The sequence below is a fragment of the Schistocerca gregaria genome, chromosome X, assembly GCF_023897955.1.
Source record: "Schistocerca gregaria isolate iqSchGreg1 chromosome X, iqSchGreg1.2, whole genome shotgun sequence".
NCBI lineage: Eukaryota > Metazoa > Arthropoda > Insecta > Orthoptera > Acrididae > Schistocerca > Schistocerca gregaria.
Genome location: NC_064931.1, coordinates 277,091,205 through 277,117,135, shown reverse-complemented (window position 1 = coordinate 277,117,135; position 25,931 = coordinate 277,091,205). Strand labels below are relative to the sequence as shown.

The window sequence follows — 25,931 nt, the reverse complement described above, 5'->3', positions numbered from 1 at the left end:
ATTTGACAACAGTCGTAAGTTCAAATACACGCCAGTGGTAGCAGTATTGAAACTTAAACAGATGCATTAAAAGAGCCCATAAATAAACTAAGAATATCATTGGACCATACAATAAGCTCTTAATGGTGACTAATGTATTATGACAGAGGGTGTATAAGGACAGATGATAAAAGGACACCAAGAGTCATAGTACTGAGGTAGGTTTCAGTTTGCATATTTTCTGCTTTTTCCATAAAATAACAATTAATAATCTATGGTAGACTACCTGTTTTAATATGACTCCATTATCACAGAACTACAAAGCTTTAAGGACACCAATAAGTAAAATATACCACTTAAACTTACGATTTAACAAAGCTGGAATGCTAATTCTCTATTACATACATGAACACACTTAAAGGAACAATATTACTGATAGTCATACATATGGTAAAGTCATGAAATAAAAAAGTCTTTAGGAACCTAGGGACCGGAAAACATAGCATCTATTTTGGCAAAATTTGCATCTATTTTTGTCAAAATTCTCATCCATTTTCTTTGTTTGTAAATTATTAGATGAAAAGACTTGAAAGGTTGTCACGCAACACAAGCGATGACAAACAAATTATTAGTTATTTGAAATTTACTGTTAAAAAATGTACTGATTGGGTTCCTTTTTTGAGTGGAATGTTTGCTTTTACAAAAACTTCAACACTGTTTTCTTCCATACTGGCCTTTGTTTGGCTGCATTAGATGGTTCAAATGGCTCTCAGCACTATAGGTGTTAACTTCTGAGGTCATCAGTCACCTAGAACTTAGAACTACTTAAACTTAACTAACATGAGGACATCACACACATCCATGCCCGAGGCAGGATTCAAATCTGTGACCATAGCGGTCGCGCGGTTCCAGACTGTAGCACCTAGAACCAGCGGCTGCATTTGAGCTTTTAGAATTGATTGCTCCGTTGAAAAGCAACAGCATTAATTGAATGTGTGTCTGATATAAGGTGTTTCTGGACATTATTTGTCCTTCCTACCCAATTTGAGGATTAAAAAATCCACAGACTACAAACTTCGACCTTACGTGGGCATTCATAGCTGTATGACCCATGCTTAACCTAATGACACAGATAGAACTGACATGGCACTTAGCGTAGAAGCAGACCCGAACATATGGCAACTCAATTTCCAGCTAGGGGAAGAATTTCGGCGCCATCAAAAAATGTTACAGATTTTTATTTTCTACAATCGTTATAGCACAGAGGGCGGTCGCTATAGGTAATAATTGCAGAGGACCACTAGTGTGAACAGATTAGAATTTTGACCACCACAGGGGAAGGAGTCGTGGGGTCCAACAAACCGCACCTTCACTTCGATGGGTAGCATTATACAACAGAACTGACACATTGTCACAGGGGCCGCCGATCTCTTCTAGTGGTGTTGAGGTTGTAATCGAAATCCGTGAAGAACCAGGATTAGTCACTTCACTTATTTTAAATGAAGAAAGGAAAACAATGAGCAACGCACAACACAAAGTGTTTGGTGACGACTACCACACAATTGCTTGTTGAAGTTTGTTAACAATGTGGTTCAGGCCTGACCTTTAGCGGTATTCGATGCAACTACAGTTTAAAACATCTGTCACCTAATTTGCCACATTAAAACCGTCTGCAGCGCACTATCTTTTGAGCTTTAACTAACAAACAAATATATGCATTTCCTTCTTATGAAATGCTAGGTCTCATGGCTGAGTACTAGGTTGCACTACGTGAAGTTTATCTTGAACAGACCAGTCTTGTCTATATTGGCATGGCACCAAACCACTGAGCACATTGATGCATTCGTACACTACATTTTGCAAGTAGGTTCTTGTATACATTACCTTTCCAAAGCGGTGGTCTCGCGGTTCTTGGCGCTCAGTCCGAAACCGAGCGACTGCTACAGTCGCAGGTTCGAATCCTGCTTCGGGCATGGATGTGTGTTAGGTTAGTTAGGTTTAAGTAGTTCTAAGTTCTAGGGGACTGATGACTATAGATGTTAAGTCCCATAGTGCTCAGAGCCATTTGAACCATCTTTCCAAACTGGGGTTCACCAGATGATGTACAATGCCAGTAACTGCTTACATTTTCGATATTGTAAGCAAAAAATACGCTATTTCAAACTATCTCTAATAAATAACTAATTTGGATATAATTCGCTATGAAACAGCGTCTATTAAGTAATTTCGCATTTCGAGTCAGAATTCGCATCTATTTATCGCAAAATGCTAATTTTTCCAGTCTCTAGGAATAACAAATCTAACAACTGTTCTACATTAATCAAAGTTTGAAGGGAAAATCTCACACACACACAAAGTTTTCTTTATTGAGCAAATTTTGTTCTTTTTGCACATTTTGAAGTGCATTACAGAACAAAACATTAAACACACAGAAAATAAAGGCAAGTAAAGTTTAAATTATAAAGTCATTTAGATCAAATACCATAAAGAATTTATAAATGCACACACACACACACACACACACACACACACACACACACACACACACACAAATATTTTATCGTCATTTATGTTAGATGAGAAATATTACAAAAGGAGGCCATTTTCTGGGTATCATAAATATACAAAAAAAAACATAAAACATAAGTATACAACATGTGTACAAGTAATTCATTAAAAAAATCATTCTTTTCACAAATAACTAATTAACTGTACAAAAGTAATATTGATATTTTAAAGTAACACAAAATGTATCAAATTAATAAAATTGTGGGAGAACAGAGGCAAGAAATGTACCATCCTGCTTCTCCCAATTATATAACGCAGGCCTGCTCACTTTAGATGCCTATTGGCATCTGATACTGTATTTACTTCTTACAATCTAACAAACCTAACTGGCTGTATTTTTCTTACACAAACTACTACCACACATCACATTTCCTAGGTTCTCTCATCATCAGTCCATACAAACACAAAATGGTGTAGTCACTCTCAAGTAGTGAGTGAAACCATGAGATTCAGGAACTAAATACTATGGAGACTTTCAGCTTCCTTTAGTTTTTCCATTTCTTCTGCTACCAATCAGGCACCATCAAATAATACCACTTTCTCCTGTCATTTGTTACTGAACCAAGTTTATTATTCTATCCATCTATCTGTGTCCCAACAACTATTGAAACTGGAATAATGTTTGTTTAAGGAGTAACTTGTTTTGGTAATCATTGTCTTATAAATGTGTTGGCATATTTATCATTTGTGGACCCATAATCACTTTTTCATTCTGCAGCCATTTTAGGTGACATGCTGTAAATGATGAGTGGTAAGAAACAACTTTATAAACTTCATCACACTAATTCCCTGAGCTCATCAAAAAATTCCTAGAAGTTATAGGAATGACAACAATGGGAAAATTACTCAGTTGCGTAACCTATAGATGTGTCTGCCAAAGTGCCTCCCAGAATGAACATTGAGATGTCTTCTAAAGTAGTCAAACTGATTAAATGAACGGAAGCAGTATGGACACCGATATGTGCGTTCAGCTAGTGGCCCCTCTTCATATTTTCTGGTCTGAAGAGATGAAACTGATCGTCTGCTACTGCTGTATGAATTGGGAAGTTCATTAAGATGGATACGTCTGTGTTTTCTCAAAACTGATGCTGTGGGAATTACCTTTCCACAATCTTTACAGACATACAGTGGTTTACTAACATTTGGAACATGTGTGAAGACATGTTTTACAAGAGCATACTTCTTGCGAAAACATTTTCCACATGTTGCACACGTTGGCAATTCTTCATCAGTGCTTGGATCTGTGGCATGTGGACTACTATCAGAAAATGATGCTGGAAAGTCACTAGAATCAGCACTATGGCTCCTCTTCCTCTTTATGTGAAGTACTGACACATCATGTTGTAGGTCAGTAATGGAACTGAATCTTGTAATACTGGAATGAACATCATGAACATCTGCTTCATCACTAAAACCCAGGCCATTTCTCTCATGTTGGAATCTTCTGCTACGAGTGTGACTCCTCAATCTTCTGGTTGCAGTGCGAACGGGTCTGAAGAAAACAAATTTATACAATAACACACATCATATGTGAAATATAAATACCTGCAACAAAGAAAGTGTGGTAAAGCATTAAACTGTAATACAAGGAACAATGAAACACTAATTACTGAGCAGAACCACCCATGAGTGCACGTACATAGAATTTAGAATTAACCAAGATTTATGAATGACATAACAAAATATATTAAACCAAGGAAATAAAACCATTAACAGTCCATCATCTTCACAAATAGAATTTCTTCAGTTTTTACCAATAACCCAAACAACTATTTCAATCAACCAGCTTCTTATAAGGCCTTCAGTGTCATGCTAAGGTAATTATTTTGACTAAATTTTCAGTTATTTTGTTTAATATTATGTGAGGTGACAAAGTTGCCAATCTATCCAGTTGTTGAAGCACAAGCACCCCAAGGAATGTAGAAGTACACACAAGCAGAAGGAAAAATGAACAGAAATTAAATCTTGACCTTATCACGATCCTTGCAAGAAGGGAAAGGTACAAAGGAAATAAGAAACGATAGAAGAGAAATGCACAGTGAAATGAGCAATGAAATGCTGCACCAATTCAATGATTATTATAACAAATGAGTGTATGTGAAGAGTCTCAAGCACCAACATCATAATAGCTTAAATTTGAATTCAAGAATTTAATAATATTTACAGGAATAAATGAGGGAAGATGCTTATGATGTAACACTCTGAACATGAAATTTAACTTTTTCTTACATGTAACTGAACTGCATACTAAATAGAGTTTTCCATTAGGAGATGTGAGGGCAAATTCAAACAGAAGTGGTGTAAAGAAGAATTGCCATGGTATTAGAACACTGTTTATCAGGAAGACAAAACTCCTTTAATTCAAAAAACAATTGCAATTAAGAAGTGAAACCATATTATATACAACATGGAAAAATTAAAAAGCATGCTATTAAAAAGAGTATAGAGCAAGCACTATGCACATAAAATGTCTATATGTAAAACAAAGCTGCTCTGGATGGACTGTGAGCAGAAAATAGTAAACAGCAGCTACTCTGGAAAAACATTAAAATCTTCCTTCCAACAATTTAGGGAAAAAGATCAGATACAAAAGTTTTAAGAAACACATTACACTAATACCTCTGTCAGCAGAAAAATTAATGTGAAATAAATAGGAAAAAGGTAGTATAGATGTCTAAAAACACAAAACAGATAAGACATACAAAATGGCAAAGAAGAAGAAATACTGTAGAAGCAATTGTGGTAGTGAAATATAGATGCCACTTACAGAAGAGTTTAGGCAAACCTTCAGACAAAACAGAAACAACTGTACAGATATCACGAGCTCAGATGGCAAGTTAGTATTAAGCAAAGGAGAAAAACTTGAAAGGTGGCTAGTATGTATGAAAGGACTATGCAAAAGGCACAAACTTGAAGCCAATAATATGGAAAGTAGATGAAGGTGACATGGGAGATAAAATACCATGGAAAAATTTGTCTTATCATTGAAAATTCTATGTTGAAATGAGGCAAATGAGATAAATGACACACACTTAGAACTATTGAGATTTTTGAAAGAACTAGCCATGAGAAAACTATTTTACTTGATATGCAAGATATATGAGACAGGGAAGACACCTTCAGACTTCAAGGAGGATATAATAGCCAGTGGAAAAATGCTCCTATCAGAGCACATGAAAAACATGAAAGGCAAATACGCTCCTTTTTAAAAGCCTATGACTGAAAAAATGGGTACCAGATGCCTCGTTCTACCTTCCTCAGCACCTTAAAAATTTTGGAATCCAAAAAAATTCATGCTTTTTATGCTGAGAAAAAGAGAGCGAGCGGGGAGGGGGGGGGGGGGGCAGTAGTGGGAAAGAGACCTTCCTCAGCATCTTTAAAAATTTTCTGCACGAAAACATACTCACATTCAACTCACCTGACTCCCAACAAGATCCCCTAAACTGTAACGTGCTCACATCCACAAGTCAATCAATCATAAGTCACTCATACTCATCATCTCCCACTTACCCATTCTCATCCATTCATTCAGCCCAACTCATTGTCATTATCTCTCTGTGTCTCTCTAACTGTCATTGTCCCCTGTCTCATAGCCACAGTCTCCTCCGTTCTGTGCTACTGATGCGCTCTCTCTCTCTCTCTCTCTCTCTCTCTCTCTCTCTCTCTCTCTCTCTCTCTCTCTCTCTCTATATATATATATATATATATATATATATATATATATATATATATATTTGCCATGCCAAAATTTTTAAAGGTGCTGAGGAAGGTAGAATGAGGCAGCTGGTAACCATTTTTTCAATCAGTCTTTCAAACAGGAGCATATTCACTTGTTTTTGTGCTCTGATAGGAGCAATTTTCTGCTGGTTTCCTTCTTTTTCCTGATACAGCATACGAAAAGAACTTTGTGTGTCAGTAAAATTTTCACAGCTTGCTTATGTCAAATTGAAATAACACAAATCTAATTTTACACCTCTGACTGGATTTTACATGCACAAAAATTTTGCTTCAGCACTGCAAAGTGGTATTCCCAGAACCCTTTTGATCACAATAGCATATTTCTGTGTGATACGTCACTTAATAAACTAAGTTTCTGCCTCACTCACACTGGTTTTTATGCGCATATATTACATATACAAGAAGAGTAACTCTGAACCTCTGTAACTCAGAAACAGATACAGATATCACGAAAATTTTCATATTTGTTCAAGCTCAGGATCTTAGGAATATATCGCAAAAATTTCAGCCACTTACTGTGCACAGCCATGTGGAATTTCTGGCTTGGTTCTGGTGCCCAAAAACCACATTTTTGAGGTGTTTCTCAATAATGGATAAAGATTTTTGAAAATGGGAAAATAGTACTTCTAGATAAATACCAAAAGAATGTACCATTAAAAGTTTTAGCAATCTGCTGTGGTCAGTTATTTAGATATCTGCAGATGATGATGAAAGAATGGAGCAAAATGTTGTATTGTCTTAAATTTGGCATTTTTTGTTGTTGTTGTTGTTGTTGGTTCTGTAACAGTGTTCTGACCTGTTTTGTGTACCATGGGGGATCAGTACCATCTCTTATTAATTTATTTGGTGTGTATCTCACCAGTGATACTATGTCTCTGGATTCACACATCACCTGGTCTATGCTTACACAATCAGAATGAAAGACCAGAGAGTGTCTGTCAGGAAGGTAACAAGCAAACTTTTATTTGCTTAAAAGAGAGAGAGAGAGAGAGAGAGAGAGAGAGAGAGAGAGAGAGAGAGAGAGAGAAGAGGGACATATTTTGTGTTAATTTTTGGTGCATTTGTGTGTTGCAATATTCAGTCTCTTCGCAACTATTTACACTTTGAGTGAGCTCCTGAACTACTGCTGAAAACAATTATCACAGAAAGCATTCAGTACTATTTTGGATGACATTTTATAGCTACCACAGTCTTTAAACATGTACATGTTACGAATGTGAAACATTATGTGTGTATTATTTTAAGTATCCTGAGTGAGCACGCCACATTTCTGACACTTCTGACAGATAGCGTAGTTGCAGGATAGTTTCCAAATGGCGTCTGTAGGTGTTGCGCATTACAAGCAATGTGCCGTCATTAAATTTTTCACTGCAGAGAAAGAAATTGTTGGGATTACTCACAAATGCTTGCCAAACCCTATTGAGCATCTGCTGTTGACAGACGTACAGTTAGTCGCAGGGCATGCAGGGTTAGGTCATCAGAAGGTGGTTCTGCGGAGTTCCACAATTTGCAGCAGTCGGGGAGACCATCCACGGCTGTCACACCTGACATGTTGCAGCAAGCTGATATCATTCGCCAATAAAGAATGACATTCGTGGGAGACATTTTGATAATGATGAGGTGATTCACACAGTGTAGCACTGGCTCCATCACCAGGACAAGGATTGTTACCGACAGGGCATACACACCCTTGTTTCATGCTGAAGGAAGGCCATACAACGGGATGGAGATTACGTGGAAAAATAGTGTGTGTACATAAAACACCATTCTTTCGAGTGCGTAAATCTCATTATGTTCAATAAAGAATTGTTGAGGAAAAAAATTTGTTGCATTACTTTCTGGGCACCCCTCATATGTTTGTCAACATAGCAACTGTAGATTGTATGAGTGCAGAACCTATTTGAAATTACACTCGTTTTCTCTGAACTGTTCAGCAACTGTATCAAGTGTGTCGGGGGGGGGGGGGGGGGGGAGTTTGGTAAACAGAACCAATGACTAACTTATTCTGGGTGTAAAGCATAACCTCTACCCATACTAACTCATAGGAACCATGTACTTCAATTTCACTACAAGGTAAACCACTTCCCACAGCAATAAATACTCCAGCACCACCTGTATTTTATCCATCTTTTCTGAAAAAGCTTAGGTCTTTCGTAAAAATTTCAGCTGAACTTATTTGCGGCTTAAGTCATCTTTCCATACCTATAACAAAGTGAGATACAGTGCCTTCTATTAGTGCTTGGAGCTTTCGTTTTCCTCAAACACAGCTATGACAAACAACAACTGCAACACCGATTGTTGCTAGGTCTACCTTTGTCCCAGGTTTGCCCTGCACCCTTTTAGACTGGCACCCTTTCTGTAGATTCTCAAGACCCAGTCCCCCACTCAACTCCCACTAACTGTGTAGCAGCTTTCTGTGTGCAATGGACCCTTGACCTATTAAGCAGAATGTGGAAACCCACCAATTTACGGCATGTGTCAAGGAATCTGCAGCCTAGACAGTCGCACAACCATCCGAGCCTCTTATTCAAACCCTGCACTCAGCTCTGTACCAAAGGATCACAGTTGGTTCTGTTAATGATGCTACTGATAGTGAACTCTGCCTTCACGTTGCAAGCAATCTTTGCAACATCAGGTAGCTGCCTGAAACCAGAGAGAATCTCTTCCAGTTCAAACTGACACACACCATTAGTATCAACATAAGCCACCACCTGCATGTGGCGTTAGTGACTGCATCTGGCTGAGGGTCTTTGTCAGTCACAGACTGCACCCAAAACCTGCTTGTCAGGCTACTCAGTTTGTATATTTTGCTCATTTTTTTCATAGTTCCAAACAACTTCTTCCTGTTTTCTCGATTGACCTGTGTTCAGTTTTTCCAGGCCTATCCACTGTGCCCACTTATAACTAAATCTGAGGGGGGTGCGATGGGGAGGTTCCCTTGTAAGAACCTATTTTTCAGATATATGCAGTGTATTATGTAACATATGTAACACATCAGTATCACACAGGATATTTCTAGACATACTGAAATATGCTATAGTCAGGTTCCTTTACAAGGAAGGCAATAAAAGAGACATTAGTAACTGTCAACCAGTCTCACTACTTACCTTCTCATCTAAGGCACTGGGAAAGATTTCGTATGCAAGAACCATAACATACCTCTTTCAAAATAAGGTAATTAGTCAAGCCGCATTTAGATCTAAAAGGGTCTCTCCATAGAAGACACTACTTTTCATTTCACAAATCATATTATACCAAACTTAAATGGCAAGTGTTGCATTAAGAAACCCAGGTAAACAGTGAAACAGCATCTTCAGGACAGAGAATGATGACTGTAGGTGGGCCCACTCTTGTTCTTGTTACATATAAATGATCAGCCATCATACAGGCAAACAGCAGCATAGTTCTTTTCTCTGCTTATGCAAATATTATAAACAAGTAAATGGAGAGAATTCAACACACAAAGTGATAAATAAAGTAAATTTTCTTGGAAATTAATTACTGGTTCTCTGCAAATGAACTGTGACTGAACTTGGATAAAACAAAAAAGACAATCCTGTATTGCACAATGCCTGACCACGCCATTGAAAACAATGAACTAAGGTTCATCAAAAAAGAAAAGGAATGTTGTAAGTTCTTAGGTGTTCACATTGTTAAAAGCCAGAGCTGAAAATTGCATACTACAAATCATCTTAAATGTCTAAGCTCTCCAATTTTTGGATAACACATAATATCAGATTTCGGAGATGAAAATGTCAAAAAATTGAATTACTTTTCCTATTTTCATTCACTGCTGTATTAGAGTACCATACTCTGGGTTTTGTCACTGTGGAAAAATGTGTTTGTTGTACAGAACTGTGTAATAAGGATAATATGGGGTGTCTACTCTACACTCTCTTCTAGAAAGCTCTTTAAACAGTCAAGAAAACTCACAACAACTAACAGTACACTAACTCCATTATGAACTTTGTTGTCTACAAGAATCACAGTTTGAAAACAACAGTAATATCCACAAATTCAATATTAGAAGGAGAAATTAATTACACGATCCATCACTCAGCCTTAGTGTGGCACAGATATGAGTGAAATATAAAAATCTTTGACCACTTACCTAGTAATTTAAAGAATGTAATAATATTAGAATTAACTTCAAACACAAACTAAAATCAAATATGATTGACAACTCCTACTGTACAGATGAATTTCTGAATGTGTATAGTAAGGGAAGTGCTTGTGTTTGAGAGTAAATCATCAATAAGATGCCTAATATTTCACTGAGAAACTTGATTATAATTGTAAAAACTGATTCATTCCACATCATAGGAAGAACTATGAAGCACACAAATAACTAAAGTAAACTCACAAAACACAATCAACTACCCTTTTTCCACACCCAGTTTAGGCTAGTGTCATGTGACAACTTAGAAACATAATTCAACAGGCTAGAACAGTTGTTAATGGATAATTTATGTGGTGCTGATTAGCAAATCTAATGGAAAATTGTGAAAAATGAAATAAAATGATCATATGGCATTTCCGCTGAGAGACACCATCTCAAATTGTTCAACTGCTTAGTGCAAGCTTTTTTACTAGATGATGATGAAATGACGATGACAACATGATAGTCAGTCAGTCCCTGAGCAGATAAAATTTTCAAGCTGGCTGGCTCCCCCACATGGTAATCAGCCACACTGCCATCTCAGCCACAGAGGTGGATGGCAAACTATGCCTCTGTACAGACTTTAACCTCTAACTACAGGGCACAGTCTGAACCCCCCCCCCCCCCCCCCCACACACCCCAGAAATTTTTTGTTAATAATTTCTGTTGTTGGCACACTACAGGCTCACCATTTTAGGTATTGTCAGCATGCCATGGAGGCTTGTGATAAGTGGATGTGTGCCATGTCTGTTAACAGTAAGTATCCATTTTTAATTGTTAGGGTTTCTGTGCTGTTACACAGCATTTATTTACAATATGCAAATATGATAATTTGCTTTTATTTCAGTATATTTATAACAATGGCTCACTTTCTCTGTGGTGAGGATACTTTACAACTGTTAGAAGAAGGTGCTGAGTCAGAATGTGAAGGCATAGACAGAAATAACCCAGAAAAAGAAGAAGTAGATGACATTAGTGATCATGATTTGATACATAGTGAATACCTTTCTGGTTCAGAGATTGATCAAAGTGAAGGCTCTTCTTCTGCTGAAGAAGAAAGCCCAGGGAACTATTTTTATGGTAAAAACAGATATAAATGGATTAAATCTGCCCCACTTCATTGTATATGACAGAACAATATTGTACAAGAGCACGTGGGATTGAAAGGACCTGCTGATTACAAAAATGAAATGTTGCCAGTAGAGAGTTGGGAACTATTACTTGCCAATGATATGATTGAGACTATAGAGCACCATACCAACAAAAAAATGTTAGGATAAATATATAACTCTATACTTGTGGCTGTATTATGATAAAAACATTGACTGCTATGGGTTACGAGCTTATCTTGAATTACTGCTGTTTGCTTCAATACTCTAGTCAAATCATGAAGACGTTCGATCGCTATGGACAACTGATTTTACTGGTAGAGATATTTTTTGAAGTGTAATGGGAATAAACAATTTTTATTCATTCATTTCAATGTCACCTTTGATGACATCAGTACACAAGAAGAACGAAAAATCTACAGATTAAGTGGCACTGCGATGAGAAATTTATGAAAAGTTAATTAGCAATGGTAGCACGAACTTTTCTTGTTCAAAATATTTGTGTGTTGGTGAAATGTTGCTAAAATTTCGAGGAAGGTGCTCATTCAAAATGTTTATCAAAAGTAACCTGGAAAATATGGTCTGAGAATGTAGCGTATTTGCAATGTGAGAATGCATTGCTTACATAATCCATTTATATGCTCTGGAAAACCACTTAACCTCTCACAGTACCAACACAGGATGTGCTAAAACTTAGAAAGGCATTTTCTGGAACTAACTGAAACTTCACTGGAGGAAGTTGGTTTACATCTTTTGAGTTAGCAGATGAATTACTGAACCGAGTACTAACATATGTGGGTACTGTATGAAAAAACAAATGGAAAATTTCTCACAAGTTTTTGTCTAATAAAAGATGATCATTATCAGGGTTACCCTGCTGTGAGCAAAAATTTTTAGTAGTAACATCAACATCTTTTGTAATGAACTGATTTTAGATGGAGAAAGCAAGCCAAATGGTAAATGTGTTTCATTAAGACCACTGATATTTTATTTCAATAAAAGGAAACACATTTGGTGACAAAAGATATGTATTTCCTCGGAATCGCAAGACAGATTTAAAATATATTCACTGTGTTCGGAAATAACTTCAGAAAAAAGTAGGCCTCTTGAAAAAAATGTGTAAGGTGGGGAAGAATTGTGTAAACCAACACTGTAGGTAACCACCCATAAAATGTTGGTTCTACTATGTTTGTTATTGTCTGTTATTACCCACTGTGTTATATCTATTATTTTACAGGTATTGTGCGAGTTTTCTTCTGAGAAATATATAAGTACATAGCATACACACTGCTAGTGACTGACACAATTTTCGTCTTCTTATCATCCATACTTTCTAACATATAAACACTTTTGAAGAGTCAAACAGTACTAGAACAAATAAAATATCTATAAAACGCCACACTATTCATGAGCCACAGACAATGTGTTCATTAAATGAAACAACAGTGATCAATCCATGCAACAGACACCTTTTTCAAATACTCTGAGAATCAATATTAATGAGGATAGGTAGCAACTCAACGTGAAGATGATTGCTCAGCCACAGGCTGGCATGTAGAAAAAACAATCACACTTTCAGAACTAAATTATCAGCCACAGCTTTTGTCAGAAAACATGAAAACACACACACACACACACACACACACACACACACACACACACACACACACACGCTTAGACACAACTCATGCACACATAACCACCATCTCCAGCTGCTACATCTACAGTATTAGGTCCAAACAAACCAAACCAATACTCATGCCTCCCTGCCTCTCATTGGCAGCTACTAGGCTAACAGCAAGAAATGGTGACAGCACTGACTGCGAGCAGAGGGGAGTGGTAAGAAGGGGATAAGCAGTAGGAATGAGGGAGTAGAGAAGCGGCGCATGTACTCAGCAGCACCCAGCCAGCGACGGTGCATGACACATCAGTAAACAAACAATTTCAACTACTTAGATAAAAACGAGACTTTTCCAGTGTTTTTTTCAAATTACTCTGATTTCCTTGATATGTTTGAAATTCCCTGATTTCCAGAACCTGTGGCAATCCTGATTATTTGGGTTTACACAAGCCAAGGCATTGGTGCCATTCATTCCAAAGAAGTATAAAAGTGTGGTTTAATCTTCTATGCATCACAAAGTGTCTGTAAATCCATGATCGAAGAAACCTGAAATTACAGAATTTTATAACAACACTAAAGGCGGAGCTGATGCCATAGGTTTGAAATGCTCAAACTACTCTTGTTCGCGTAGAACAAAAGGATGGCTGAATGCAGTCATTGGTGCTATACTTTTAGGTCAGTTCCAATCTAAATTTTAAAAAAATCAGCCATAGAGAATATTTAAAGCCCATTGCAATGAGTCCCATAAAGCCATATGCTTGCAACAAATTAGAAAATAGCCCAAATTTGGCCAAAGATATATGGGAAATATATGCAAATTAGTTGTCAGAGAAAAAACTTTATCAATGCCTAATGCAGATAAGCCTGGTCATAGTTCTTCTCAAATATGAAGGTCAAAAGATAAAGAGAGTTCTCTCATACGTAACAGTTGAAAAAATGCATTTGTAAGCCTCATTCAAAAACAATTATTGAATGTCCTGTGAACCCAAAGGAAATTCATGATAATTTCATTTTACATTCCTATTCTATTTAAAAAAAAAATAAAAAAACACACACACACACACACACACACACACACACACACACACACACACACACACACACAAAGAATTTAATCATAAGTTAATTTTTTATTTCATTTTTATGCCATTTTATCCTAGCTATAAAAATAAAAAATGATTTTTGTAAATGACTTATAATTTCTGTTAAGGCTGATTATTATAACCACAATATATGATTTAAATAATAAATATGTTGCCTTTTATTATGTAAATATATAAATATCCAAGTTATTTACAATAATTACTTATACACATACCCAAACTCTGCTGGCATACTTCTAGAACCCATATGTGAATGTATGGTACCAAGAACAGTACGTGTACTTGATGGTAAATGATAATTACTACTAACACAACCTATGATTGACCCAGAACCTACACCTCGGACAGGGTTACTGATAGCCTAAGTTGCTATAGGCCAATATTTTTCCAAAATTGATCTTGTAGACACTTTTTCGTAACTCCCCTTACTTATGGAGTCTGAATGTTTCACGTTTACCAACATCTCAGTTAGTTCTTGTCATTACAAACTCTTCCCTTCGTTGTTACCAGTGCGCCAGCAATTTTTCCATTGGTTCCTGTGGACCATCAATCCAAGGAGTTTCAAATTGTGCAAACTATCTGGATGGTATGACAACAACCAAGGAAGAACATTTACAGATTCTACTTCTACTCACCGAGACACTAAAATCTAATGGACCCAGAGGTTAAACATTTAGGCCACATTCTAACATAGTAGGCAAAGCTCTAGTTTGTGAAGATTAATAATCCGATCATCAATACCTGTCTGTCAACCTCACATAACTACTGTCTTTTCTTGGAAAGAGCGACTATTATTGCAGTTTTATTGCCAAAGCTTCCCACACATCCAGGCCTCTAAATAATCCTGGAAAAAAGTCTTCACTTTCAACAGACATCCTAATGTCAATGAGCCACTGACAGCTTAAAACAATGCCTCAAAACAGCAACCTGCCTGGGTCACCTAACATTTCAGTCTAACGCCTTGTAACGGTTTAATTACATCCAGGTTGTTTCTTGTCCCCTAATGTATTAACTCCAAAATGCGAAGGTAGAATAATAAATTTCAAATGTTTGCCGAGTATGGGAAAAAAGGCGGCAAGTGGAATTTTTTTTTGTTATTAATCATTTTGTGATAATCTGTTTCATATTCTTGTCAACTGATAGCTTCTGAACTGCCACCCAGTTTTGAGCTTCTGGGAAGGAAGTACTCGGATGAAGGATGCGAAAGTTGTGGACATGTGGAAGTATAACCTAACAACAGAATTCACAACTCAATGTTGCCATGCCCTCAACAACAAGAATGATATAAAATGTATACATCAGGGTGTATACACAGACGAGGAAAAAAATTCTTGGATTTTCCGGTTAAAAACACACTTTCTCCTGGGTGAAAATACACTTTCTCCGTGTTAAGTGACAGTATACTTTTCCTCGAAACTGTAAAACTTATCAATCCTTCGAATGGTAATGGTTTTATACACTGGCATAGAATTTCTCAGCCGTTTAGAAAACGAAACTCAGAAGGCCGTACAATGCATAATTTCGTATTACGAAAGTATAAATTTGAATTCCACCAAACACCACATGTTACTTTACAAAGCATTGAAATCGAGATTGCGATGCTCTTTTGTAAGCCAGTCATAGCTCATGTCATGTGTTTTCGCCAGCTGATACAGTGGATATTCAGAGCTTAGGACACATGATGTAGTCAGCTAATAGCATTATCACTGATAAGTGGTGCATACACACAAATAGGAAAAGTTAATGGTGTAAATTAATATAAATGGTGTTGCTACAAGAAAAGCAAAGCTTTCACATATAATAATGGTCTCGACGATTAATAAGCTGCAAGAGAAGCTAAACTTTCACGTATAATGTTGATTTTTTTGCGCGTGTTTAACTTTAAGATACATCACACAAATGAGCCAGTAAAATTTTTAATACCGACATAAATGTCTGATCTTCTGGGCTCGAATTTTTTTCTAAATGGTCTTCCTCAAGTAGTTGATTTTTCAAGAGTCAAACACTCTATGAGTTAAGAAATTCTTCACACATTCTCGCACTTAGTTCATCTTGCGTAAAAGGAAATTTACTCTGAAAGTAACACTTTTCAGTCAATCATTCGCAATATTTTCCCACGACCTGTTACAAAAGAGGTTCGTTTCAGCAGTTGCCAGAGAGCGCCACATAACAGACGTCACTGCGATGCGCAGCTATGATGACGCAGGAAGCCCATATGTTCATACGTGTAAAACATTAAAAGACCTTACATTATGTCATAAAAGAAACAAGACATCAGAGGAATTTCTTGAACTATACTAAAATGCATAATTCGGCTTAAAATGCACATTAGCATGTCCAGATTCGGTTATAAATTTTCTTGGAGTACCAGTATACTGTATTATCTCATTTTTGGTTCTTTATTATGGCATAATGCCATATGTGCTAGAAGATGAAAGCATGCTCATTTGAAATGCAGTGAACAGTTGAAACTAGCCAATAGTGTGGAATTAAACACTTCGTTCCAAATAAATTGACTGCCTCAGTGGAAAAGATTAATAAATCCATATTTCTTTAGCAAACCAACAAAAATAACTTCATTGTTCAGCAAGGCAATTAATGCTTGACTGAAATTGCTGCCCGGGGCAGATACCCCAGTTTGCTCCCAGTTAATACAGCAGCTTGTGCTCGCCAGTAAAATTTTTCTGGGTAGCATCTTGCTGCCTACTTATACAGCTAACAGCCATACTTTTGTGGCCAGAAGCAGGAGAAGGCACACGCGCAACTCAACTGTGCATGCACATGGGCCCGCTCGCAACTGCTCACACGAATCTAATGTAAACAGTTGTGACAACATGCTCATCGGAGGCAATTGGTTGTTATGAAGCACTGCATAGTCTTCCTCAAGCCTTTGACACATTTTGCTACTGGCAGACACTTGTATGAGCACTGTGTTTTGTTGCGTACATGGCGCATTTCCTTCGTAACTTAGGTTTTATTTTAGTTTTTTCCTCTCGCCCATGTTTTATTGCTGCAGTATTATTCTTCAGTAGCGGGATGCAGTAATATCCTTTGTTAGAGTATTATTTCTTACCAGTCAAAATTACAAAAATTTAACTAAAAACTAAAACAAAAAATATCCCCGAATTCTAAAATATTCCCGTGTTTTTCCCGGATCTCCGGGTTGTAGACACCCTGACACATTAGTTGTAACTTTGTATTCATTCCTGACAGATGTCTTTAATATTTCTGTGCCAAGCCCGATCCATTACTGCTAAAATTATTAGTATTCATAAACAGTTAGTGTGCCAATATTTTGAGGTGCAGTGACCCTGTTGTTCTCTGCAGAATTTATACAGATATTACATGTTGCCAGTAATTCGTTGTTTCCTTTTACATAGAGTATGTGCATGATACTGTGATTACCAATTTTTATTACTAATTACTGGGTGGAATTATGACATTGATTTAGTCTTAGTTTTACAATGGAGCACTCTTTAGAATTGCATCACACCACGAGCGATGGAACTTGGTTGTCAGAGCGAGTTGAACATTTCAGTACAGTCAGTTGCATATTTTAGGGTCCCAGTCATGATTTTCATGTTGGAACATTAATAGTTTCAGGGGACTAACTTTATGCCACTAACACGGATGGTCACCTGAGATAAGAATTTAAAATTTATGATTTACCGAAGAAGTACTTCCAATTAAAGTCAGTCTTTCCATATAACAACAGGGTTATCACAATCTGATACCTTGAAACATGGTATAGGAGTTTTCTTGTTGCAAAAACCTACTGATAACTCAGAGGAGTGAACTGATTATGTCTCACAGACATCAACCCCTATGCTCAGGAGCCATAGTGTTTTCACACTGATAAGGCCACCTCTTAAAACCTTAATGGGTACTGGTTGACATTAAAGGATGAGGCTCTCAAGAAACAGCAGCAGAACCAATTATTTGATCACTCACTTCCTACGAGGGTCGGTCAAAAAGTAATGCCTCCCATTTTTTTTCTACTTAAAAAAATTAAGTTAAGTGAAAAATTTGAATTTGGCGCCATTCCTCAAACCTTCTTCTGCAATCCACTGCAGTAGTAACTTTCTGTGGCAACAGGTGGCAGCACAGCAGAAGTTTGTAAGATGGCCGACATCGATGTTCGTTTGAGACAGCGTTGTGTGATTGAATTCTTGAATGCAGAAGGTGAAACGCCCATACGCATTCATGAAAGACTGAAGAAGGTGTATGGTGTTGTGACAGTGGATGTCAGCACTGTTAGACGATGGGTTCGTCGTTGTAAGGAAGCTGAAGGGCAAACACCGTTGACTGACGAAAAGCGGAGCGGCTGCCGGTGAGTGCAGTGACTCCACACAACATTCAGCAAGTTGATGACATCATTCGTGGTGACCGTCGGGTGACTGCAGATGAAGTGTGTCGCATTATTTCTCTTAGTAAAGGCAGTGTGATCACGATTATTAAACAATTGGGGTACTCAAAAGTTTGTGCACGGTGGGTTCCAAGAATGTTAACCGATCAGAATAAAGAGGCAAGGGAAACAATAGCCTCCCAACACTTGCAGCGCTTCCGTTTGGAGCGAGATGAGTTTCTGAAAAAAATTGTGACCGGGGACGAAACATGGGTGCATTTTTTTGAACCCGAATCAAAGAGGCAGTCAATGGAGTGGCATCACACAAGCTCGCCGAGGAAGAAAAAATTCAAAACTGTGCGATCGGCAGGGAAAGTTATGGCAACAGTTTTCTGGGATACAGAGGGTGTGATTCTGGTTGATTTTTTGGAGCAGGGATGCACAATAAATTCTGTTCAATACGTCACAACCCTCAAAAAACTTAAAGCACGTCTTCAGCGAGTTCGCCCAACAAAATCAATGGCAGATGTTCTTCTTTTGCATGACAATGCAAGACCACACACCAGTCGTCACACCTCTGACGAGATTGTCAAAATTGGATGGGAAGTTTTGCCTCATCCCCCATACAGCCCTGACCTGGCACCATCAGACTTCCATCTGTTCGGGCCACTAAAAGAAGCTCATCGAGGGATTCATTTTGAAGATGAGGAGGCCGTCAAAACATCCGTGCGTCAATGGCTTAGGAAGCAGAGCTGTGATTTTTACCGTGCTGGGATACATGCCTTTGTTCAAAGATGGACCAAAACTGTAGAGATGGGCGGAGATTACATTGAAAAATGACAAAATGATCCTCAATGTTGTGGTTTTCAACCTATGTAATTGCATTTAAATTTCCTGACAATTAAACGTAGCAAAAAAAAATAGGAGGCATTACTTTTTGACTGACCCTCGTATATTCAATATATTTGGCCGGAGCATGCTCTCTCACAAATTACTCCAGTGCTCAGTACTTATTTCAGCATCCACCAACAGTTAAAAGTATGTGTGGCTTAACCAGAGCAACAGAAACCAAGACTGCAGAGTGGTCATTTAGATGACCTGGATGAAAACTCAGCTTCACATTACACTTACTGGCCAGAAATAATGGGCAGTGTTGAGCAGATGGTTTACATGCACAGCTCACAAGGTGGCATCACACCTCGATCAACATCATAGCACCCATGACAGTGTGTCCACAATGGCTATGCCAACACATTCATCAGCAACATCTGTCTGGTGACTGCATGCACACTCTAGAATTTCCATATGTGGGTAACACCACATCCACAATAATACAGGCTACACTCAAATCTACTAAAAATGTTTTACCCAGTGCAAGTACCACACAAATCCTATCTCCAAGAAGGTGTCTCAGTTTTATTTGGAACAATATCAATAGTTTTACCTTCAAAAAGGAATCTGACATACCTAAACACCTCCATCCTATAGTGCTGCAAGTAGAGATGCAGAATGATTTGTTCATATGTTCAAAAGTCAAAATAAGATGCCTTCTGTAGAGACAAAGTATGCATCTTGTACACAATGCAACCAGAACAGTTTATATGAAGTACTAGTTCAATAAACAAATAGTCCAAATGCAGCCACCGTTGGAGAAACTGCCAGAGTGCAGTTGATTAACATTAAGAAGGCAAACATATGAATCTGCTGGAGATCACTGCACTGGTCTTGTAGGACAGTATCAATTGCAAATGAATGTGTGGTTTTCTGAATGACATAGCAAGTTTTAAAGTCTCTCAGTATACTGAAGAGTACACTTCGTACCAAATAACATCGCAAGGAACACCTACAGGCTGCTTTAAAAGGTCATTACAAACATTCACAGCACACCACATAAATCAGTGGTGGTGCAACACAAAGGCATGTCCAATTACTTTAATTTTATTTTTTAATGAATATGCCAAACTACGCGAAATACAAAATATGACCGTTTTCTTTCAAATCTCAACATTATAGATTAGATTATACTAACACAGAACAAAAGTCATAAAACTGAGAAAATGTAAAATCTGATTCAGTTATCTACTAAAAATATAGAGTGCACTCCAGAATTAACCTTTTACTCTAAAACTTGGTTGGTAAGAGGATTGCCCACAAAATGCAGAGTTCCAGGTTTGAGTACTGGTCCTGCACGCATTTTTAATTTGCAATGAAGTCTCTTAAAATGTAATACCTATGTGTCTGAATGCTAGAATGTATGCCGTCTCCTCATAAAAATGAACAGTGTTACCAGTTCCGTTATTATGTGGCTATGAAAAATAAGTCACAGTTGATGTTCACAAAATCACTGTATTTATTCAAAACACAGCTTCCAATCGTTTTAAAAGTGTTTTCAAACAGTAACTGTAGTCCTCTTTTGGACTAGCATTTAGTACTGCAGTACAATTTTCTTGGATGTCCTTAATTGCATGACACTGTGTCCTTTAATTGCTAAACTCAATTTGGGGAACAATCAGAAGTCAGTCAGGGCCACATCTGGTGAATACAGTGGGTGATCCTAGACTGTGATCTATATGCTGGCCAAAAACTTGGGCACAACTTTCGCTTTGTGAGCTGGGATGTCTTCATGGAGGAGTAACCAGTAACCTGCCTCTCAGTATTCGGGTCAAGATTGACGAATTCTCACCAACAAACACTGGACTCAAACTTTATGATACTTCACTGCTCCACTGCCATTTTCTGACAAGTGTCAGACATGTATTGTTACTAGTGCTGCGGCAGTGCTAGTGCTGTGGCTTTCTACACAGTACTTTTTGAAACTTAAGGATCGTAAGGCTACAACTCACCATGAGATAGCATTGCAGTTTGGATTTTCACATAAGCAGCCCTAACAGAACTGTTACACATCGTGTATTTTGATGCATTCTTATAAGATTTTGTGTAGTATAGCTGCTGTAAAGGATTTTAAGTTATATAAGTTAGAAACAGATGGATAACAATCTAGGTAAAGATTTAGTGATAGGATTCATTTCGAAGTACTCTCTCTCTCAGCTCCTGGAGCCTTTTTCTCAACTGTCAAAATGACTCTGTTTTTCATAAGCAGCAAAGAATTTACGTGATTGAAAAACATTCCATTAGAGAAAAGTGCATATAGTAGTAAAACTAATCATGCTTTTTGACCACATTTCATTGAATTTACCTCAAAGTTTATTCACACTTTAACTATCAGTCAGTACATTCCCCCAAAACACTGTACAGTGTACATAAAAATGGCAGGTATGAAACATTTTTAAAATACAAATTATTTCTTGCCTATATAAATACTGCGTGCAAGTCATCAGCAAAACAGCTGCATCATCATTACAATTATCACCACTTTCTAAATTAATAATTGTATAATTTACTCTGGCTTCAGTTATGCCATGCCCAATTACTTTTTTATGTTTCGGTCCACTGCAGTCATGTCAAGTTAGTTTCAAAACTTGAAAAAACTGGGACTAATGAGGATATGTGCTTTTTCTTTACCGAAAAATGTTTTAATAAAAAAAGATGACATATTTTTTAAATGTTATGCAAATATCTGCTAGAATATTTCTTCCTCTGACAAAACTTTTAGCTTTGTCCATGCCAGCTGAATTGGACTTAAGTTATAGGTGTGCGGCAAACATTACAGAAGAGTATAGCCACAGGCTTCAAGTTAATTTTATCAACTTTAAATATTTTCTCATTAAGCTGTGCCATTATGAAGTAAAAAAATATCATTTTCCTCACCAGCATCCATGTTGTTTTTTAGCAGCCACTAGATAATTTCACTTTTATTAAAGCCTGCAATAGGTCAATTGTTGCACTTCTTACTGTGTGAAGCACTGTCCCCAACAATAATACCTTCAGTTTGCAAATTTGGAAAAACAGTGAAACCCCATTTTTATATTCCTGCATTTTACATTTTCCCATTCTTTATGTTCATATTTGTTGGTCCCTATGGTACGCTGTCAATACAATGCTTTCTTGTCATTAACGATTCTATGTTACAACATTTCCTGCAATTTTAGTTTTCTTTGATGTTACCACAACCTTTAACACTGGTTTTCATACATACATCTGCAAAAAGTACATCATATTCCTGCTCAGTCAGCCTTGGAATGCACAGTTACTGCTCATGCAATGTAGTGTTAGCACAGTAAGCAAGACTGTCATTGCCAGCGTGTTGGTTCATAGCTGCCTTATTACAGATGCAAAGTGTTTGGAAGGGTGGGAAAGGATGCTGACTTGGTATCTTAATGATAATCACGATCTGATGATATAAATACCATTTTTGAAGAAGGCTGTCTCTATAATTTGCTTTCACGAATTGCTGTTACTTCCACGTGAAATACACCAATCTGTACTATGTGTGCAGTCTTAGGCGGGTACTACCTAACGGCAGATGTAAACATCCAAGATGCTCCACAACATGATATCATGACGACAATATGATATCATCTCAGACTGATAACCTGCCAGTGCAAATGGAATACTTTCACACTATATTCCTGGAAAACGGATATTCATCTCAGCAGATATGGAGTAATACAGTCATATAAACAGTAGAACAAGGAAGATGATGAGGCCTCCAAGATAGTTCACCTGCCATATATTGGAAATGTTTCTGCAAAAAAACAAAAGGCTAATTTCATATTTTGAACAACATAAAGAGAATGACAGTAAGAGTAATGTCTTCATTGAAATGTTGCGACTAGAAGAGAATGCCACTCTGCTGATAATCCGTGAAGATTTCAAAGCTGAAATACGCCGAGAAAGCCTGAAATCGCATTTCCATTTTTCACTAGTTGGTTGTAACATTTTGCTATCCTGTTTTGACTATCAACACCAATTTACTTTCACTTTCTTGTAAACTTCATATATTTGATGATTTATATCTCATGATGTCATGGGGGGAAAATTGCCTGAATTTCACATGTTTGTGACTGTAATCAGTCTGTTGATCTCAATAAAAATTTGTTGTCATTCATGTGCAAGCAGTGACCTTTGCATGTGCAAAGTATTGCAACTGATCAGCTGAAATTACTTTCTGGACTGCCTATTTAACTTTTACAATATCACTGGATTACTTCAACAAAAAACAGTTCACTGGAGAAATATGACAGACCTGTAAGACAGTGTCAAAGTTGTGAACCAAGCTATGTCAGTACCACAGATGAAATTTAAATATACCTCACGTGATTTACACTGTATATATTGGCAGTATTTTAATGAACTAATATAAAAACGTACATTACAGTTGTTCACTGTAACATTAAATATTTGATTCAAGAAACAAAAAGAAAATTTGACTGGGGTCATACTGAGACCCCAGTAGTATTCGGTACAAAAAAAAAAGTGTAAATTTTAATGAGTTGTAAATATAAAAATGAATGAAACATCATTGGATACAATTGACTCAGAGGGAGGTAGTCATACATTTTGAAAATAATAGTTTTGAAAACAAGGGAGATTATTACTCCCAGTGTGCCTGTGGGACCATACTGACCCCAGTGATACTAGAAAGGCTAGAGACAATAATTACTAAAATATGGAAAATTTCTTAATACACAAACTGCTGGTAACAGGAATGCAAGGAGAGATGCATTAACTTGGAAATGAAGTCTAATGCTTATGGGCATGAATACCAACAGAAAATTTCAATTAGTAAAGCTTACTATGTGAAATGATTACAAAAACAATTAAACTGAAAATTTAAGACACAATTAGTATGTTAATTTCACAGGTCACAAGTTTAGTGCTGAAGTACTAAATTTAAGTCATCGTCCACATCATGGACATTGCAAGGAATAACTGTATTTTTCAAAACAATGTTAATGGGAAACAACCTGAAGGTTGGTTTGAACAGCAAAGTGCTTTACTAGGTTTGATCCTACTGGAGGTGGTATGCCCCTACCTTACTCAGACTTCGCACTGACTTACCAGGGCAATTATATGGGTACCTACAGCTTAATGTCGTACACAGCCCTTTGATTTTTTGCTGACTTAACTTCACTTTAGCTGCATTGTCCATTCACTCTCCAATATTTTAAAGACACATTTCTCAATAACAAAAGCACCGAGTTTACTACAGATTTTGTTCAACTTGATAATGTCACAAATTTAACTGCAGAGTAAGTAAGGCCAATTTTTTTAACTCACTATTTCCTTCCCAATATTTATAATAAAAATTATCACTATCTTGACATAGTCCCAAGTAAATGTATTGCTTCCTACAAGGATAGATAGTGACATCTTTCTACATATTTTTACTTTGAAGATAATAAAATTATAATTACATACAAGATTTAGAATTTCTGATGTCAGTTATGATTAGCAATTATAAAGTGTACTGTCTTACCCTCATACCCATCCAGCCTATTAAACTAAGTACAAGAATCTATAAAGGAACAAGCTTCCTTAAGAAAAACACCACATAATAGCAGTAAGGTTTTCTTTTCATAAACTATGTTTAACAGATAAAGATTTCCTTGTCATGTCCAAACGAGCTACAGCGCTGCTGGATTACAAAACAAGTGCTGAGGTAAACTGTTTTCATTATGAAATATTTTCAGTAAATCTCAGATGCAAATGCAGCCTTCAATGTGATGTGATGAATGACAAATACAGATACAGTTCTATATTTGAACATAACTATTTTGCCCACCAAGTGATTCACATACACCTATAGCATTAACTTTGAAGCTATACATTAAGGAAGGAAAGGGGTGAAAAAAATATTGAACATGGAAAGATATGGGCAGAAGGCACTTCCACAATTTCAAAAATTTTAGGCAATAAACCAATAAACAGCAGGTTAAAAGCAATCTTCAGGATTTACGATTTGAAACCCCCCCCCCCCCACACACACACCTCTTGTTTGCTAAGGATGATTCTGAGAAATGAGGACAAACAATGGGCAAAAATCCCTAAGAGGATAAGGAGAAAGTAGCATCTAATGAACATATGTCCACAAATGCATATTTCTATGCTGGATGCCATTTTATCTACATCCTAAAGCTCCCTGTACAACATGTTCGAGTCACTGTGATTTCATGCAAGAGGGTGGTGGTACTGTTGCCCAGGATGGCAGTGTTACACAGCACACTCTTTGCACGGGATAGAAGTGTTACTCAGCGCTCTCCTACAGAATGAATTGGCGACAGCAAACAGGACAACATAGCCTTTGGATAAAGACACACAAATTACAAGTGGATGGCTGAACAAAAGAAGTATACTCGTTGATTGCAACTGCACCAGAAACTGTCTCTCATATGTGTAGGTAGGTATA

General features: G+C 37.1%; 1 protein-coding gene across 1 annotated transcript in view; it reads right to left on the bottom strand.

Annotated features, from left to right (window-relative positions):
• Positions 1–252: 252 nt before the first annotated feature.
• Positions 253–25,931, bottom strand: part of LOC126298397 (zinc finger protein 141-like) — a 107,945-nt gene continuing 82,266 nt past the window's right edge. Inside the window, exon 6 of the mRNA XM_049989710.1 lies at positions 253–4,039. Coding sequence (XP_049845667.1) covers positions 3,394–4,039 — 646 coding nt within the window. The 3' untranslated portion in view covers positions 253–3,393. The remainder of the gene's footprint in view (positions 4,040–25,931) is intronic.